The 18,432-nt window shown below is 52.8% G+C and overlaps 1 protein-coding gene across 1 annotated transcript in view; it reads left to right on the top strand.

Annotated features, from left to right (window-relative positions):
* The window catches only part of FAT4 (FAT atypical cadherin 4), a 153,067-nt gene extending 136,404 nt beyond the window's left edge, over positions 1-16,663 (top strand). The window contains 4 exon segments of the mRNA XM_038748420.1: positions 4,916-5,133; positions 10,342-10,603; positions 13,386-15,178; positions 15,180-16,663. Of these exon segments, the coding sequence (XP_038604348.1) occupies positions 4,916-5,133; positions 10,342-10,603; positions 13,386-15,178; positions 15,180-15,218 (2,312 nt within the window). The 3' untranslated portion in view covers positions 15,219-16,663.
* The last annotated feature ends 1,769 nt before the right edge of the window (positions 16,664-18,432 follow it).

The raw sequence follows: 18,432 nt of genomic DNA, 5'->3' as shown, positions 1-18,432 counted from the left end.
TTCCCCTGCCTCTGCCTCCCCGGCCCTGACCCTCTTCCCCTGCCCCTGCCTCCCTGGCCCTGACCGTCTTCCCCTGCCTCTGCCTCCCTGGCCCTGACCGTCTTCCAATGCCTCTGCCTCCCTGGCCCTGACCGTCTTCCCCTGCCCCTGCCTCCCTGGCCCTGACCGTCTTCCCCTGCCCCTGCCTCCCTGGTCGTGACCGTCTGCGTCTGCCCCTGCCTCCCTGGCCCTGACCGTCTGCCCCTGCCCCTGCCTCTCTGGCCCTGATTGTCTGCCCCTGCCCCTGCCTCCCTGGCCCTGACCGTCTGCCCCTGCCTCCCTGGCCCTGACCGTTTGCCCCTGCCTCTGCCTCCCCGACCCTGACCCTATTCCCCTGCCTCTGCCTCCCCGGCCCTGACCCTCTTCCCCTGCCCCTGCCTCCCTGGCCCTGACCGTCTTCCCCTGCCTCTGCCTCCCTGGCCCTGACCGTCTTCCAATGCCTCTGCCTCCCTGGCCCTGACCGTCTTCCCCTGCCCCTGCCTCCCTGGCCCTGACCGTCTTCCCCTGCCCCTGCCTCCCTGGTCGTGACCGTCTGCGTCTGCCCCTGCCTCCCTGGCCCTGACCGTCTGCCCCTGCCCCTGCCTCTCTGGCCCTGATTGTCTGCCCCTGCCCCTGCCTCCCTGGCCCTGACCCTCTTCCCCTGCCTCCCTGGCCCTGACCGTCTTCCCCTGCCTCTGCCTCCCCGACCCTGACCCTATTCCCCTGCCTCTGCCTCCCCGGCCCTGACCCTCTTCCCCTGCCCCTGCCTCCCTGGCCCTGACCGTCTTCCCCTGCCTCTGCCTCCCTGGCCCTGACCGTCTTCCAATGCCTCTGCCTCCCTGGCCCTGACCGTCTTCCCCTGCCCCTGCCTCCCTGGCCCTGACCGTCTTCCCCTGCCCCTGCCTCCCTGGTTGTGACCGTCTGCGTCTGCCCCTGCCTCCCTGGCCCTGACCGTCTGCCCCTGCCCCTGCCTCTCTGGCCCTGATTGTCTGCCCCTGCCCCTGCCTCCCTGGCCCTGACCCTCTTCCCCTGCCTCCCTGGCCCTGACCGTCTTCCCCTGCCTCTGCCTCCCCGACCCTGACCCTATTCCCCTGCCTCTGCCTCCCCGGCCCTGACCCTCTTCCCCTGCCCCTGCCTCCCTGGCCCTGACCGTCTTCCCCTGCCTCTGCCTCCCTGGCCCTGACCGTCTTCCAATGCCTCTGCCTCCCTGGCCCTGACCGTCTTCCAATGCCTCTGCCTCCCTGGCCCTGACCGTCTTCCCCTGCCCCTGCCTCCCTGGCCCTGACCGCCTTCCCCTGCCCCTGCCTCCCTGGCCCTGACCGCCTTCCCCTGCCCCTGCCTCCCTGGCCCTGACCGTCTTCCCCTGCCCCTGCCTCCCTGGCCCTGACCGCCTTCCCCTGCCCCTGCCTCCCTGGCCCTGACGGTCTGCCCCTGCCCCTGCCTCCCTGGCCCTGACAGTCTGCCCCTGCCTCTGCCTCCCTGGCCCTGACGGTCTTCCCCTGCCCCTGCCTCCCTGGCCCTGGCCGTCTGCCCCTGCCCCTGCCTCCCTGGCCCTGACCGCCTTCCCCTGCCCCTGCCTCCCTGGCCCTGACGGTCTGCCCCTGCCCCTGCCTCCCTGGCCCTGACAGTCTGCCCCTGCCTCTGCCTCCCTGGCCCTGACGGTCTTCCCCTGCCCCTGCCTCCCTGGCCCTGGCCGTCTGCCCCTGCCCCTGCCTCCCTGGCCCTGACCGTCTGCCTCTGCGTCTGCCTCCCTGGCCCTGACCGTCTGCGCCTGCGTCTGCCTCCCTGGCCCTGACCGTCTGCCCCTGCGTCTGCCTCCCTGGCCCTGACCGTCTGCCCCTGCGTCTGCCTGCCTGGCCCTGACCGTCTGCCCCTGCGTCTGCCTCCCTGGCCCTGACCGTCTGCCCCTGCGTCTGCCTCCCTGGCCCTGACCCTGACCATCTGCCCCTGCGTCTGCGTCCCTGGCCCTGACCGTCTGCCCCTGCGTCTGCCTCCCTGGCCCTGACCCTGACCATCTGCCCCTGCCTCTGCCTCCCCGGCCCTGACCCTCTTCCCCTGCCCCTGCCTCCCTGGCCCTGACCCTCTTCCCCTGCCCCTGCCTCCCTGGCCCTGACCGTCTGCCCCTGCCTCCCTGGCCCTGACCATCTGCCCCTGCCCCTGCCTCCCCAGCCCTGACCATCTTCCCCTGCCTCCCTGGCCCTGACCCTCTTCCCCTGCCTCTGCCTCCCTGGCCCTGACCCTGTTTCCCTGCCCCTGCCTCCCCGGCCCTGACCGACTGCCCCTGCCTCCCTGGCCCTGCCCCTCTTCCAATGCCTCTGCCTCCCTGGCCCTGACCCTCTTCCCCTGCCTCTGCCTCCCTGGCCCTGACCCTCTTCCAATGCCCCTGCCTCCCTGGCCCTGACCCACTTCCACTGCCTCTGCCTCCCTGGCCCTGACTGTCTGCCCCTGCCCCTCTGCCACCCTGGCCCTGACCGTCTGCCCCTGCCCATCCTCATGTCTCTCCCCACTTCAATCCATACGTCATGTTGCTGCCCGGATTGTTCTTCATCCAGAAACGCTCTGGGCATGTTACTCCCCTCCTCAAAAATCTCCAGTGGCTACCAATCAATCTGCGCATCAGGCAGAAACTCCTCACCCTGGGCTTCCAGGCTGTCCATCACCTCGCCCCCTCCTACCTCACCTCCCTTCTCTCCTTCTCCAGCCCACCCTGTACCCTCCGCTCCACTGCCGCTAATCTCCTCACCGTGCTTCGTTCTCGCCTGTTGCGCCATCGACCCCCAGCCCACGTCATCCCCCGGGCCCGGAATGCCCTCCCTCTGCCCATCCGCCAAGCTAGCTCTCTTCCTCCCTTCAAGGCCCTACTGAGAACTCACCTCTTCCAGGAGGCCTTCCCAGACTGAGCCCCTTCCTTCCTCTCCCCCTCATCTCCCTCTCCATCCCCCTCATTTTACCTCCTTCCCTTCCCCACAGCACCTGTATATATGTATATATGTTTGTACATATTTATTACTCTATTTATTTTACCTGTACCTATCTATTCTATTTATTTTATTTTGTTAGTATGTTTGGTTTTGTTCTCTGTCTCCCCCTTCTAGACTGTGAGCCCACTGTTGGGTAGGGACTGTCTCTATATGTTGCCAACTTGTACTTCCCAAGTGCTTAGTACAGTGCTCTGCACACAGTAAGCTCTCAATAAATACGATTGATTGATTGACTGATTATAAGCAGCACCTCCAACACAAATGGTGACTCCAGTAAAAATATTTTTTTCACGAGTAAAAAGCAGAAACAAGTTGGGGCCTCTCTGAGTTGGAAGCGATTGGTGTAAAGTTGGACCACAATAACAACTGAGGTATTTGTTAAGAGCTCACTATAATAATAATAATAACAATAATTATGGTATTTGTTAAGCTCTTACTATGTGCCAGGCACTGTACTAAGCGCTGGAGTAGATAACAAGCAAATCAGGTTGGACACAGTCCCCGTCCAACGTAGGGCTCACAGTCTCAATCTCCATTTTAGAGATGAGGTAACTGAGGTGCAGAGAAGTAAAGTGACTTGCCCAAGGTCATGCGGCCGACAAGTGGCAGAGCTGAAATCAGAACCCAAGACTATGTGCCAAGCACTGTACTAAGCACTTGAAGAGATGCGAAATAATCAGGCCGGACACAGTCCCTAACCCACATGGAGGTACAGAGCCTAAAGGGGAAGGAGAAGAGGACTGAACTGAATCCTCATTTTACGGATGGGGAAAGTTGCAGAGAACAAAAATTAATAACTGTGGTATGTATTAAGCGCTTACTATGTGTCGAGCACTGTTCTGAGTGATGGGGTAATGAATCAATTGATCCTGTCCACGTGTTTTGTTTTGTTGTCTGTCTCCCCCTTCTAGACTGTGAGCCCATTGCTGGGTAGGGTTTGTCTCTGTTGCTGAATCGTCCTTTCCAAGTGCTTAGAACAGTGCTCTGCACACAGTAAGCGCTCAACATATGCGATTGAATGAATGAATGGTATTTATTGAGCACTTACTATGTGCAGAGCACTGGACTAAGCGCTTGGGAGAGTAGTGAGATACTTTACCTATCTACAATGCTCATTGTGGGCAGGGAATGTTTTTGTTTATTGTTCTTTTATCCTCTCCCTAGCACTTAGTACGGTGTTCTTCTCACCATGAGTGCTCAATAGGTACGACTAAATGAATGGATGAACGAATGAGTTCACAGTCCAGAGGGGGAGGCAGTTTCGTATAAATAAATCATTTAAAGATAGGTTCATAAATGCTATGGGGTTGAGGGTGGGGAGAATAGCAAATGCTCAAGGGTCACAGACCTAAATGCGCAAGATACAAGATGATCAGTTCTCATAGGGGACTCAAAGACTAAGGAGGAGGGAGAGCAGGTATGGCATCCCCATTATGCAGATGAGCAAACTGTGACCCAGAGAAGTGAAGTGACTTGTCCAAGGCCACACAGCAGACAACTGACAGAGCTGGCAGTAGAACCCAGCTCCTCTGCCTCCCGAGCCCACTTCACTTCTCTGTCCTTCAGCTCCCTCATCCGTCAAATGGGGATTAAGACTGTGAACGCTTTGTAGAACAGGAACTGTGTCCAATATCTACCCTAGCGCTTAGAACAGTGCTTGATACACAGTAAGCGCCTAAAAAATACCATTATTATTATTATCATTATTACCCCCATTTAGTGATCACTCTCATCAGTTCATTAAGGGTGAGCAACTGGGAAAAAAATATCTCCCATCATCTGGTCGGCGGGGCAATGGCTTTATGTTATCCAACCCCGACGGGGTCATTTTTTTCCAAACTCTTCTTTTTGCTGTGGTGGTGGTAAGGCTTGGTAAAGACAAGTGCTCAGATCTTACACCTTTGCTTCCTCTGTAGCTATGACCCCCGACACCGCATTATCCCTCGAAGGTGGAGGCCGCTTGGACTACCACATCGGCCAGTATAAGAAACGAGAGTATTTATTAAGACAGAGCATCGGGAACGTCATTTTGGACCTGGGAGCAGAGAGCAGCCTTGAGATCAAATTCCGAACGAGAAATGAGAATGGAGTCCTCGTCCACATCCAAGAGAACAGCAATTACACCACCGTGAAGGTAAGATAGGCTCCGGATCTGCGAGTCAGAAAGACGTGGGTTCTAATCTCGCCTCCGCCACTTGCCTTCTGTGTGAACTTGGGCAACTCTCTTCGCTTCTCTGGGCCTCAGTTCCCTCATCTGGAATATGGGGATTAAGGCAGCGAGCCCAATGTGGGGCAGGGACTGTGTCCAACCCAATTACCTTGTATCTACCCCAGCGCTTACTACGGTGCCTGGCACAGAGTAAGAGCTTAACAAATAGCACTAATATTATTAGTATTATTGTTATCATCAATTCAATTCGACCACCGGGGGCGTGGACGTCTTAATCGTGGTGCCCACGATTTCTGCTCCTTTCTTTAGGAAGAATTTAAAAGTTGGGCCAATTCTGGGCATGGGGCCAATTCCATTCATCTTAATTGCCCTCGAGACTTTTCCAGCAAAGTTAATTCCCAGCCCAGCTTAGGTCTCTAAACATTTCTGTCTCCCTTCAGACCTAGGACGACGATGAGGTGCAAGCAACATACGTAGCCTTGCTCATCATCCAGAGCACAGCCACTGTTTGGGATTTTGTCAGCAGTTCCATTTCTTTGCATTTGGGTAGAGCCAGTACAAGAAAAAAAATCCCTGTCCAAATGATTTATACCTTTTTTTAATGGTTTTTGTTAAGCGCTTACTATATGTCAAGCACTGTAAGCTCATTTGGGGCAGGGAATGTGTCTTGATTGTTATACTGTACTCTCCCAAGCGTTTAGTATAGTGCTTTGCACATATTAAGCACCCAATGACTGAATGAAGCACTGTTCTAAGTGCTGGCGTTGATTCAAGTTTATCAGTTCAGACACAATTCCTCTCCCTCGTGGGGCTCACAGTCTAAATAGGAGGGAGAACAGGATTTGAATTCCCATTTTACAGTTGAGGAAACTGATGCCCAGAGAAGTGAAGTGACTTGCTGAAGGTCACACAGCAAGCAAATGGCACAGATGGGATTAGACCCCAGGTCATCTGACTCCAAGGCCCGTGCTCTTTCCATTAAGCCCCGCTGCTTCCCGTTATTGATAACAGAATGAGAAAGGAATGGTTGATGTCCTTCCCCCTCCACAATATCTCTCCTTCTGACTGTTAAGGGATGATAAAAAAAAAAAAGCTCCTCAAACACATTCTGGGTACGTCACTAGATTAGATTTTTGGCCTCTCTAACTGGGGAGATTTTTTTGAATACGTTAGCCGTGTGGGAGTGCCTTATTTATCCCCAGAGAAGTTTGGCTGCTTTTCTGAAACTCTAAATTAATTCAGCAGCTCCCCTGGCAAATCTCTTTATTGGCGAGACTTTCAGCGGGAAATCTGGGGTCCCTTTATCTCTAAAATTTTTTCTGTTGGGGAAGGTTCTCCCCAGCCTATGGTCCACCGGGGGTCTCGGGCTGAGCCGACTCAGGTTTCTGTGAGGGACCTTGAGGGGGGGCTTGCAAAGTTAAATCCTCATTCTTCCAGCCCAGTTGGCCTTTGTTGCTGGAATCGAGATGAAACTCTGGTTTAGGAGGGCCGGGGGGATGGATTGTTTGAATTCTGGCACCAGGAGAAAATCAGAAAATTAGCACCCCATTCGCCACCTGCTCCCTCTTTCCCAGGATCCTCCTAAGTTTAGTCGTCTTCCCTGAAACACTTTCTTCAAAAAAGCAAGGACTATCAAACCGCTTTTTGTTCAGTAATAATAACTGTGGTATTTGTTAAGTGCTTACTATGTGCCAGGCATTGTACCAAGTGCTGAGGAGGACAAAAGCAAATCAGGTTGGACACAGTCCCTCTCCCACGTGGGGCTCACGGTCACGATCCCCATTTTACAGATGAGGTAACTGAGTCCCAGAGAAGTGAAGTGACTTGGCCAAAGTCACAGAGGACAGAAGTCTCCTTAGCAATGAAATGTCAGGTTTAATAGAAGCAGTCTTCTCTCCAGTTATAATAATAATAATAATGATAGTATTTGTTAAGCACTTACTATGTGTCAAGAACTGTTCTAAGCGCTGGGGGGGATACAAGGTAATCAGGTTGTCCCACGTGGGGCTCACAGTCTTAATCCCCATTTTACAGATGAGGGAACTGAGGCACAGAGAACTGAAGTGACTTGCTCAAAGTCACACAGCTGACAAGTGTTGGAGCTGGGATTAGAACCCATGACCTCTGACTCCCAAGCCCGTGCTCTTTCTACTGGGCCACACTGCCCCAAACTGCCAAGCACTGGGAGGAACCAAAGGTGACATTCTTTCTTCCCTGTGGAAAAATCAGAATGTCATGCCCCATTTTTGTCTCTGGAATATTTTCCATTCTCCACATGATTGCATACTGGCATGGGCCAAGGCTGGCGATAGTTTTTTCTGTGATATTTCTGGGCTGTAATAAATCACCAAAAAAACAAATAAACCTCCTGCTGATGGTTGGGAAAAGTCTTATGCAGTGAACGTTCAGTCTTACGCATGTATTTTTGTATCTGTTAAGTGCTTACTATGGGTCAAACACTGTTCTAATCTCTGGGATAGGTAGAAGTTCAAAATTACAAATACAAGTTGAAAGTACAAGTTCATTAGGTCAGACACAGCTCTTGTCCCACTTGGGGCTCACAGTCTAAGACTGTGCGACCTTGGGCAAGTCACTTCGCTTCCTGTGTGCTCAGTTACCTCATCTGTAAAATGGAGATTATTGATGGGGAGCCCCATTTGGGACATGGACTGTGTCCAATGTGATTTGCTTGTATCTACCCCAGCGCTTAGTACAGTGCCTGGTCCATAGAAAGAGCTTAACAAATACCGGGGGGGGGGGGGTGGGAAGAGTTTAGACAGTGCTCTGCATGCACTAGGTGTGTGATAAATGCTATTAACTGATTGACAGCTCCAACTCAATGACCTTTGAAGGGAGAAAAGAAAACCAACAACAACTTAACTTTGAATTTCCTAAAGCCTCTGTGCTAATTTCTTCAGCCTCATTTTGCTAGGGAAAATAATGTGTTATTTCTTTTTGGAACAGCTTCAACTCTTCTAGGTTTTAGATTGTGAAGCCCCTGGGAGTGTTCTGCAAACATTAATCGCTTAACAAGTACTATTAGTAATAATGATGGCATTTGTTAAGCACTTACTGTGTGCAAAGCACTGTTCTAAGCATTGGGGAGGATACAAGGTGATCAGGTTGTCCCACATGGGGCTCACAGTCTTAATCCCCACTTTACAGATGAGGTAACTGAGGCACAGAGAAGCTAAGTGATTTGCCCAAGGTAACACAGCTGACAGTTGGCGGAGCCGGGATTTGAACCCATGACCTCTAACTCCCAAGCCCATGCTCTTTCCACTGAGCCACACTATTACTACTACTACTATTACTACCACCAGTTTCACTATACTACTAATACTATTATTAGAATTAATGTTATGCTTACTAATGACTACTACTACTAGTATTACTATTACTACTACTAGTAATATTCCTATTTACTTGTTTTGAGGTCTGTCTCCCCCGTTCTAGACTGTGAGCCCGTTGTGGGCAGGGACTGTCTCTACTGATTGCTGAATTGTACTTCTCAAGCACTTAGTACAGTGCTCTGCCCACAGTAAGTGCTCAATAAATACGATTGAATGAATACTATTTCTGCTATTACTACTGCTTCCAGAACTATTCCTATCAAATACTATTTATACGACTACTATCACTACTACTGCTACTACTCTTAATACTACTACTGCTTATATGCTACTGCTACATATTTATTACTCTATTTATTTATTTATTTATTTTACTTGTACATATCTATTCTATTTTATTTTGTTAATATGCTTGGTTTTGTTCTCTGTCTCCCCCTTCTAGACTGTGAGCCCACTGTTGGGTAGGGACTGTCTATATGTTGCCAACTTGTACTTCCCAAGCACTTAGTACAGTGCTCTGCACACAGTAAGTGCTCAATAAATATGATTGATTGATTGATTGATACTGCTACTACTATTAATACTACCACTTCTCTGTTGAAGATTAGAACACACTGAGGAGAAATATCCCTCCACATCCTGACCAGCACACCAGTAGTTGGAAAGAGTAAATGCAATCTGTGAGAAGGAATAAGTTTTTCCCTTCTCATTTTCAAGATTCAATCACGTGTTGACTTCATTGGGTCTTGGAAAATCCCCTAAGAAGTCTTGGCCATAGAATTAGAGTAAAGCAGTGATTATCTGAATTATGGCCCAGGCAAGCTCTGTTCAATTGGAAGTTTAACTGACCAAACCAAATGAGGTTTCCCTGCCCTCCTTCAGCCCTCCACTCTGGGGCCAGAATGTTCAATTTCAATAATGTCCCCTACTGCCTAATAATAATGTTAACAGCAATAATGATGATATGGTATTTTTAGGCACTTATTATGTGTCAAGCACTGTTCTAAGTGCTGGGGTAGATACAAGCTAATCAGGTCAGACACAGTCACAGTCCCACATGGGGTTGAAAATCTAAGTAGGAGGGAGACCAGGGAATGAATTCCCATTTTGCAGATGAGGGTAACTGAGGCCCAGAGAAGTGACGTGACTTGCCCAAGATCACCCAGCAGACAAGAGGCGGAGCCAGAATGAGAACTCACATCCTTCTCACTCCCAAGCCCGGGCTCTAGCCACTAGACCACACTGCTCCTCATCTCATGAATCAGCCCTGTTTCGATCCCCCGCGCGTAACTGTAGTGTGGCCTAGTGGTGAATGGCTGGCCCCGGGAGTCAGAAGGACCTGGGTTCTAATTCCAGCTCCACCACATGTCTGCTGTGTAACCCTGGGCAAATCACTTCACTTCTCTGGGCTTCAGTTCCCTCATCTGTCAAATGGGGATTAAGACTGTTAGCCCCATGTGGGACAGGGACTGTGTCCAACCTACTTTGCATCTACCACAGTGCTCAGAACAGCGCTTGGCACATAGTAAGCGCTTAACAAATACCATTATTATTCATTCAATTGTATTTACTGAGTGCTTACCATTTGCAAAACACTGTACTGAGGGCTTGGGAGAGGACAACAGAACGATAAACAGCCACATTCCCTGCTCACAACAAGCTGATAGTCTAAAAGACAAGCTTACAGTTCCAGCCTTTCAATCGTACGTATTGAGAGCTTAGTGCATGCAGAGCACCGTACTAAGCGATTGGGAGAGTACGATAGAACGATAAACAGACGTATTTCCTGCCCACAACGAGGTTTCTTATCCACCCGCAGATAAAGAACGGCAAAGTTCACTTCACCTCTGACGCTGGGATCGCTGGGAAAGTGGAGCGGAACATCCCGGAAGTGGATGTAGCGGATGGCCAGTGGCATTCCATGCGGCTGGAGAAGAACTCCTCCCTCACCATCCTCTCCGTGGACGGGTCGTCTTCCCGGCTCATCTATCACCCCACCCAGGATTTCGGTGGGCTGGAGGTCCTCACCCTCTCCCTCGGGGGCATCCCACCCGGGCCAGACTTCCGGACCACCACAGCAGGTAAAGGAAGCCAGTCATTCAGAGGTCTCAACTGAGCGCCTACTGTGTGCGAAGCACTGGGCGGCGAGAACTCGGGAGGGGACGGCAGGGGAAGAGGTGGGCACCATCTCAGCCCCCGAAGAGCTGATGATCTAATTTCTACGGGCTTGAGATGGGGTGAGATTGTGTGTCTTTGCGGTGTCTGTGTACCTGTGTGATGTAGAGATTATGTGTGTGTGTGTGTATATGTATAGCTGTACCTGAGTGTCGGGTAGACTGTGTCGCCACAGTGGGTTAGTGTGCCTGAGTGGTTTGTCGATTGTGTATCTCCACGGTATTTGTGTTTATGAGTGCGGATGTGCACGTATATGTATGTGACTAAGCAGTATAGATTATGGGAATTGTGTGTCTGTGTGTGTGCGTGTGTGTGCATGCATGAGTATGTTTTTGAGCCCGAGTGATGGGTAGAGTGGGTCTCCGGGGTGTGGCTATATGTGTATATCTGAGTGCTGCAAATATTGTCTCCTCAGTTTGTGTGTGTGTGTGTGTGTTTGCCTGAAGGGTGTGTAGATTGGGTCTCTGTGGTGTGTGTGTGTGTGTGTATGTATCTAAGAGGTGAGTATCGTATCGTTCATTCATTCAATCACTAATATCTATTTAGCATTTACTGTGTGCAGAGCACTGTACTAAGCACTTGGGAAAGCACAATCCAATGGAGTTGAGAGGCACGATCCCTGTCCACAATACTGCACCTCCACGGTGTGTGTATGTGTGTGTGTGCTTTAGTCGTGTTGATATTGTGTCCCCATGGTGGGTGAGTTGTGTTGCACATCTCTAGGTGAGTGTGGGTCTCCGTCTATGATCATTGTCCTGTGACTCTGTCTCTGTCTCTGCATCTTCTCTGTCTTCCTTTCCTGCCCCCCACCCATCCCCACCCCTGCCCCCGCCTGCCTGAGACCCCCGCGGCCGGAACATCCCCTCAGTCTCCGCCAAGCTGCAGGTACCGTGGTCCCGTTGCGTTAGAAACCGCCCCAAATGCCAAGAACCCTTTCCCATCTGCGGCCCTTCTCTGGGCCTTGGTTCCCTCATCTGTAAAATGGGGATGAAGGCTAGGAGCCCCATGGGGGACGGGGACTGTGTCCAACTTAATTAGTTTGTCTCTACCCTAGTGCTTAGTACAGTACCTGGCACATAATAAGCGCTTAGCAATTATTATTTCGTTTACTTGCCTCGTCCTCTTTCATTGGTCTCCATCCAGTCACCTGAGCCAAGACAGGATTCACACCTAATAATGCTCATTATTATGATTATTTGCTCCATCTTCTCCCTTTGGTCCCTGTTAAATTCATCCTCAAAGGTTTGGCCATTCATTCATTCATTCATTCATTTGTTCAATCGTATTTTTTGAGCACTTACCGTGCGCAGAGCACTGTACTAAGCAGTTGGAAAGTACAAGTGAGGCTTCAAGTTGCCATCCAACTCTCAAGAAGACCACGAGGAAAGCCAATATTTACAGTAAAATGAGCCACGTTTTCAGTCAGTCGGAGTTTATTGAGTGCTTACCATGCGGGGCATTGGACTGAGCATTTAGGGAAAGTACAATAAGACAGAGTTGGTGAATATGATCCCTGCCCTTACTAAGCGCTCAGTCCAGGGCTCCGCACACAGTAAGCGCTCAGTAAATACCCTTGTCGTCGATCGATTACTCGGAGAAGATTTTCCATTCTAAATATGCCACTGCAATAGATTTCCAGTGCCCTTCTTTTCTGCATCTCAGACAGGACGGTGAATCCAAACTGCTATTATTATCATTATTATTGTTACTGGTATTGTTGTTGACTATCAATTTAATCAATGGTATGTACTGAATGCTTACTGAGTGCAGAGCACTGTAGTGAGCACTTGGGAAAGTCCAGTACAATAGAGTTGGTAGACACATTCCATACCCTCAATGAACTGACAGTCTACAATCAATCAATGGTATTTCTTGAGTGCTTCCTGTGTGCAGGAGCGCTGTACTAAGCGCTTGGGAGAGTCCGATACTATAGAGTTGGTAGACACTTTCCCTGCCATCAAGGAGCTCACAGTCTATCAATGATATTTACTGAGCACTTCCTGTAAGTATGTACTAAGCACTTGAGAGGAAACAGTCCAACAGAGTTGGTAATAATAATAATGATAATTATGGTATTTGTTAAGCATTTACTATGTGCCAGGAGCTGTACTAAGCACGAGGTTGACACAAGCAAATCAGGTTGGACACAGTCCCTGTCCCACGATGGGTCACAGTCTCTGAGCATTTCTAGATGGTCTCTAAGCACTTGAGAGGAAACAGTGGTATTTACTGAGCACCTCCTGTATGTATGTACTAAGCACTTGAGAGGAAACAGTCCAACAGAGTTGGTAATGATAATAATGATAATTATGATATTTGTTAAGTGTTTACTATGTGCCATGTGCCGGGTGCTGTACTAAGCACGGGGTGGACACAAGCAAATCGGGTTGGACACAGTCCCTGTCCCATGACACAGTCTCAATCCCCATTTGATAGATGAGGTAAGGGAAGCCTAGAGAAGTGAAGTGACTTGCCCAGGGTCACACAGTAGACAGGTGGCAGAACCGGGATTTGAACATTTTGACTCCCAGATACGGGCTGCATCCACTACGCCATGCCGCTTCCCCTGTAGACCTCTTATCTGTCCACAATCAGCAATTGCTGAGATTGGGGGGGCACGTGGCATTGGGGGGGCTGGGCCGGGTGATCTCCTCACAGTTCCCGCCCCGTCCGGTCTCTCTGCTGCAGGATTTTCGGGGTGCATCGCGTCCGTGGTGTACGGCGGAGAGAACCTCCCTCTGGAGGCCCGGCCCGGCCTGTCCTCCCCGTCGCCCTCCGACCCGTCGGTGAAGCTGGGGTGCCGTGGGCCACCCGTGTGTGCCTCGAGCCCGTGCCCACCGGACCTGCTCTGCGTGGACCGTTGGCACTCCTTCCTGTGCCTCCCACCGGGGGCCTGCGCCCCCCGACCGTGCCGCCACGGGGGCTCCTGCGAGCCCACCTCCTCGCCCCCGGGCTTCACCTGCCTCTGCCCGCCCACCCACGCCGGGCCCACGTGTGACGTGCCGGTCTCCTGTCGGGGCGCTCCCTGCCCCCCGGGCACCAGGTGCCGCCTGGGGGGTCCCGAGCCCGTCTGTGAGCCGGACGTGGGCGCGAGTCCCGCGGGCGAGCCCTCTCTGCCGCTGTGGACCATCCCGGCCGCCGTGGGCGGTGGGGCGGCCCTCCTGGCCCTCGTGGTCCTGGCCCTCATCCTGGCCCACCAATGTCGGGACGGCCAGGGCCGGGCGGACGCCCAGACGACGACGAAGAAGAAGAAGAAGAGGAAGAAGGGGAGCGAGAACGTGGCCTTCGACCCGCCGGACCGGGGGGCTTCCTTCCCGGATGACCTGACGGTGCGCAAGCAGCCCGAGGGCAACCCCAAGCCGGATATCATCGAGCGCGAGAACCTCTACCTTATCTACGATGAGAGCGACCTGGCCCCCGGCGGCGGGCAGCGGCGGGCCGTGCCCAGCGCCCCGTTGGCACCCCCGGCCCCTCCACCCTCGCCGCCTGGGGGGCCCGAGCCGGAGCACTATGACATCGACAACGCCAGCAGCATCGCCCCGTCCGACGCCGACGTGGTCCAGCACTACCACCGCTTCCGCGCCCACGGGCCCAAATTCCCCTCCCAGAGGCACAGCCCCCTGGGTTTCGCCCGCCAGTCCCCGCTGCCCCTGTCGTGCCAGGCCCCGCGCCCCTCGCCGGCTCGCCTCAGCCCGGCCCCCTTCACCAAGGCCTCCACTTTCTACCGCAGCAGCCCGGCCCGGGAGCTCCACCTGCCCCTGAGGGACTGCGGCTCGCCGGACCCCCCCGGCGACCCCACCTCGCCGGGCCTCTTCCCCTACGCCACCCGGCTGAGCCGCCGGAGCCGGAGCCCGCAGGCCGGGACCGTCCACGGGTCCAGGCCGGGCAGCCGCCCGCGCCAGCCCGCCGGCCCCCCAGCCCCAGAACCGGCCCCGCCACCGCCCCCCGTGGGGCTCTCGGTAGAGGAGGTGGAGCGCCTCAACGCCCCCCGCCCCCGCAACCCCAGCATCTGCAGCGCCGACCACGGCCGCTCCTCCTCCTCTTCCGATGGGGGCGGCCGCCCGCCCCCGTCCCGGACCCGGAACCCGGCCGACGGGCTCCCGGCCCCCGAGTCCTCGTCCGACAGCGACTCCCACGAGTCATTCACCTGCTCCGAGATGGAGTACGAGCGCGACCGGCCGCCTCCCGCCTTCTCCTCGCGCACCCCCAAGCTGAGCCAGGTGGACGAGTCCGACGCCGATGACGAGGGCCTCTCCTCGGCCCGGGCCAGGCCCCGCCGATACCCCGGCCGGAGGGCGGAAGGGGCCCCCGGGCTCGGGGCCGAGGCGGGACAGGGCCCCAGGCCGGGCGCGCTCTTCAATTGGGAAGGCCTGCTCAACTGGGGGCCGGGGTTCGGACACTACACGGATGTCTTCCGGGACTTGGCCTCCCTACCCGAGAGGGCCTCCGCGGCCGAGGGTGGTGAGGCGGGTGGGGGGCGGGCCCCCCCCTGAGGACAGGGAGGCAGAACAGTACGTGTGACCGGCCCCGCCTCCACCCGGGGTCACGGGCGGGCCTGAGGCGAAGGTCTTCCCCTCAGCCGGCGGTGGATCGGGGTCTCTTCTGGTACGGTAGTGCCAACATGGATGCCAGCGAGGCCTTCGCACCGACGCCCTTCCCTCTGCTCTTCCAAACGAATTTGCCCCAACGGCATCTGTCGCCTCGCCGATCGAGGCCTCCTCACATTGGATGAGGAGCGGCGCAGCCTGGCGGGAATGCGAAGGGGAAAGAGGGACCCATGTTCGAATCCCACTTCTACCGCTTGGCAGTCTCTCGGGCCAGACACTTCACATTTCTGTGCCTCAGTTACCTCGTCTGGAAAAACGGCGATTTGGCCTAAAAGAAAGGGCCCGGGCCTGCGTGTCGGTGGATCTGGGGTCCAAATCCCGGCTCCGCCACTTACTGCTGCATGACCTCAGCCCGGTTATACTCTTTCCCGGGCTTTGATTTCCTTATCTGGAAAATGGGGATTCGATCACCATTCTCCCTCCTATGGGACCGGGACCAGGGCTGAACTAATCGACCTGTATCTGTTCCAGGGCTTAGAATAGTGTCCGACACAAGGTGAGTGCTCAGTGAATCCCATAATTATAATCTCCCCACGAAGCCCGTCGGACGCTTGACCATTTCCCTTTTTTCCTCCCTTTGACGAGTGGAGAGAAAGGACGTGTTCACCTCCTCAGAATCTGAGGGGCTTACGACCACAAGGATTCCATGTGCTCCTGAGCAGGGGCAAAGCCCACCTGGGCAACAAATGAAAGGATAACGCAGGAATAACGACGCCCCCCCAAACTTCCCAAAATCCACCGCCTCTCAGACGTTAACCGAAAGGAACGACACACTGTCCACGTGGGCATCTCGGTGTGGGCCCACTGGGGGAAATTCACTGGGGACAACGAGATGAGACACGCAGACTTTCGGGGTGCAATTTCTTGGGGCCCAGAGAGAGCTCTGACGTGGAGCTCTTCCCCTCCAAGGACGGCCGCATCCCGTTTCCGGACGGACACCTCCCCAGAATTATTTATTGTAAAAAAAAAAAAATCAAATTGCAGCCAAGCCGGGCAGTTTCTGATGTCTCAAAAGCGATCGAATGACACTTCAATTCCCTTCTACCGCAGTTTTTCACTCTGGGATAGTCAATTTTTTTTAGATGATGTAAAGTAGAAATTCATCAAACCCTTGTTTTTCCTGCTTAAGTTGAAGGTCCTCTGTACCGGGTGAAACTCTGGAAACTTTCTTTCTTCCTTCTTTTTTTTTTTTTGTACCTAAACGGTGTTTTTGATATCGATATTTTCCTACAGTGAATAGTTTTCTTACAATCAGGGAAGGTAAGAAAACCACTTTTGTACATTTGTTACTTATGTAACATTCCTATTTTTCACATTTTGATAAAACTGTAACATAACGTATGCTTCCTACCTGTAAATGCCAATAATAGAATTAAAATATTTATTTAAAAAGGCTCTCGCGTGCTCATTACAGCAGCTGCTCCGATTTTCTCCTCTACAGATCACACGTGCGGTTGAATTCGGCTACACTGATTTCGAGACTGGATTTACTCTCGGAAAGTTCCGGTAGTCAACTGAGACCAGTTGGTCGATCGTATTTACTGAGCGCTTACTGCGTGCAGAGCGCTGTAATAAGCGCTTGGGAGAGGACAATTGTAACAATGAACAGACACATTCCCCACCCGCCATGAGCTTAGAGTCTACTTTGCAGGCGAAGAGTTTTCCTCAATTAACTGTAAGCTTCTTGAGGGCAGGGGTCATGTCTACTGACTCTATTGTAGTCCTCCAACCGCTGAGTACAGTGCTCTGCACACAGTAGTCGCTCAGTTCTTGGAGGGCAGGGATGATGCCTGCTAAGGTTACTCTCTTCTCCTAAGTGCTAGGTAGAGTGCTCTGTGCAAGGTAGACCATAAGCTCCTTGAAGGCAGGGACTGTGTCTGCTAACTCTACTGTCCCCTCCCAAGCGCTTAGTATAGAGCACTGTACTGAGCACTGGAGAGAGGATACCTTAGCTAGCAGATAAGATCCCTGCTCTAAAGGAGCCTTAGAATATTTTTAGCTCAACGAAGAGGCCCTTGTCCCTGAAACTCCCTGGAAAACATTCCCGGCGGGAAGAAGCTGCCGGTTCCTGCTCGGATTTCAGTGGGAAACTCGAGGCGACGAGAACAAGTTGTTCTCGGTGCTTTCTCTCACTCTGCCAGGACTCGATTGTCGAGACTAGATCTGAATCAGCTCTGAACCCTTTCCTAACTCAAGTCTGACAGACTGGATGGATTTTTCCTCCTTGAACTCCAGCGATTCAAACGCTCTCAGCCCCTTTGAGTGGTTTCACGGTGGTTTTAGCCACAGGTGTAGTTGTCAACATTAGCGCACCCCAGAATCCACCGCTTCCTTTCCCACTGGTCAGGAGACATGATCCCTGCCCTAAAAGAGCTTCCAGTCAACTACTGAGCAATACAATTCACCAGAGAGGGCTAAAACGATCTCTGCCCTAGAGGAGCTTTCCATCTAGCAGGGGAGAAAGATGTTAAAATAATAATAAAAATAAATTACAGCCCGGTAGATGAAATTAGAGCCACAGAGTTCTGGGTGGAAATAGCAGAGTGGTGTTGCCTAATGGATAGAGCCCAGATATGGAAGTCAGTTCTGACCTCAGCTCCACCACTATTCTGCTGGGTGACCCTGGACAAGTCGCTTCACTTTTCTGGGTCTCTGTTCCCTCATCTGTAAAATGGGGATGAATAATAATAATAATAATGGCATTTATTAAGCGCTTACTATGTGTCAACCACTGTTCTATGTGCTGGGGAGTGATCAGGTTGTCCCACGGGGGGCTCACAGTCTTGATCCCCATTTTACAGATGAGGTAACTGAGGCACAGAGAAGTGAAGTGACTTGCCCAAAGGCACACAGCTGACAATTGGCGAAGCCGGGATTTGAACCCATGACCTCTGACTCCAAAGCCCCTCTTTCCACTGAGCCACGCTGCTTCTCAGAGGATGACTGGGAGCCCCATGTGGGACATGGATTGAGTCTAACCTAATCAACTTGTACTACCTTAGCACTTAGTACAGTGCCTGGTATTTGTTAAATACCATAAAAAATAAGAGCTTTCCAGTATTGAGAATGGAATTCAAATTATTCTCATTAAGTAGTCTCCTCCTAAATGGTAAACTCCTGGAGGTAAG

The sequence above is a fragment of the Tachyglossus aculeatus genome, chromosome 6 (genome assembly GCF_015852505.1).
Source record: "Tachyglossus aculeatus isolate mTacAcu1 chromosome 6, mTacAcu1.pri, whole genome shotgun sequence".
NCBI lineage: Eukaryota > Metazoa > Chordata > Mammalia > Monotremata > Tachyglossidae > Tachyglossus > Tachyglossus aculeatus.
The sequence above is the reverse complement of the archived record's forward strand: the minus strand, read 5'-3'. Positions and strand labels throughout refer to the sequence as shown.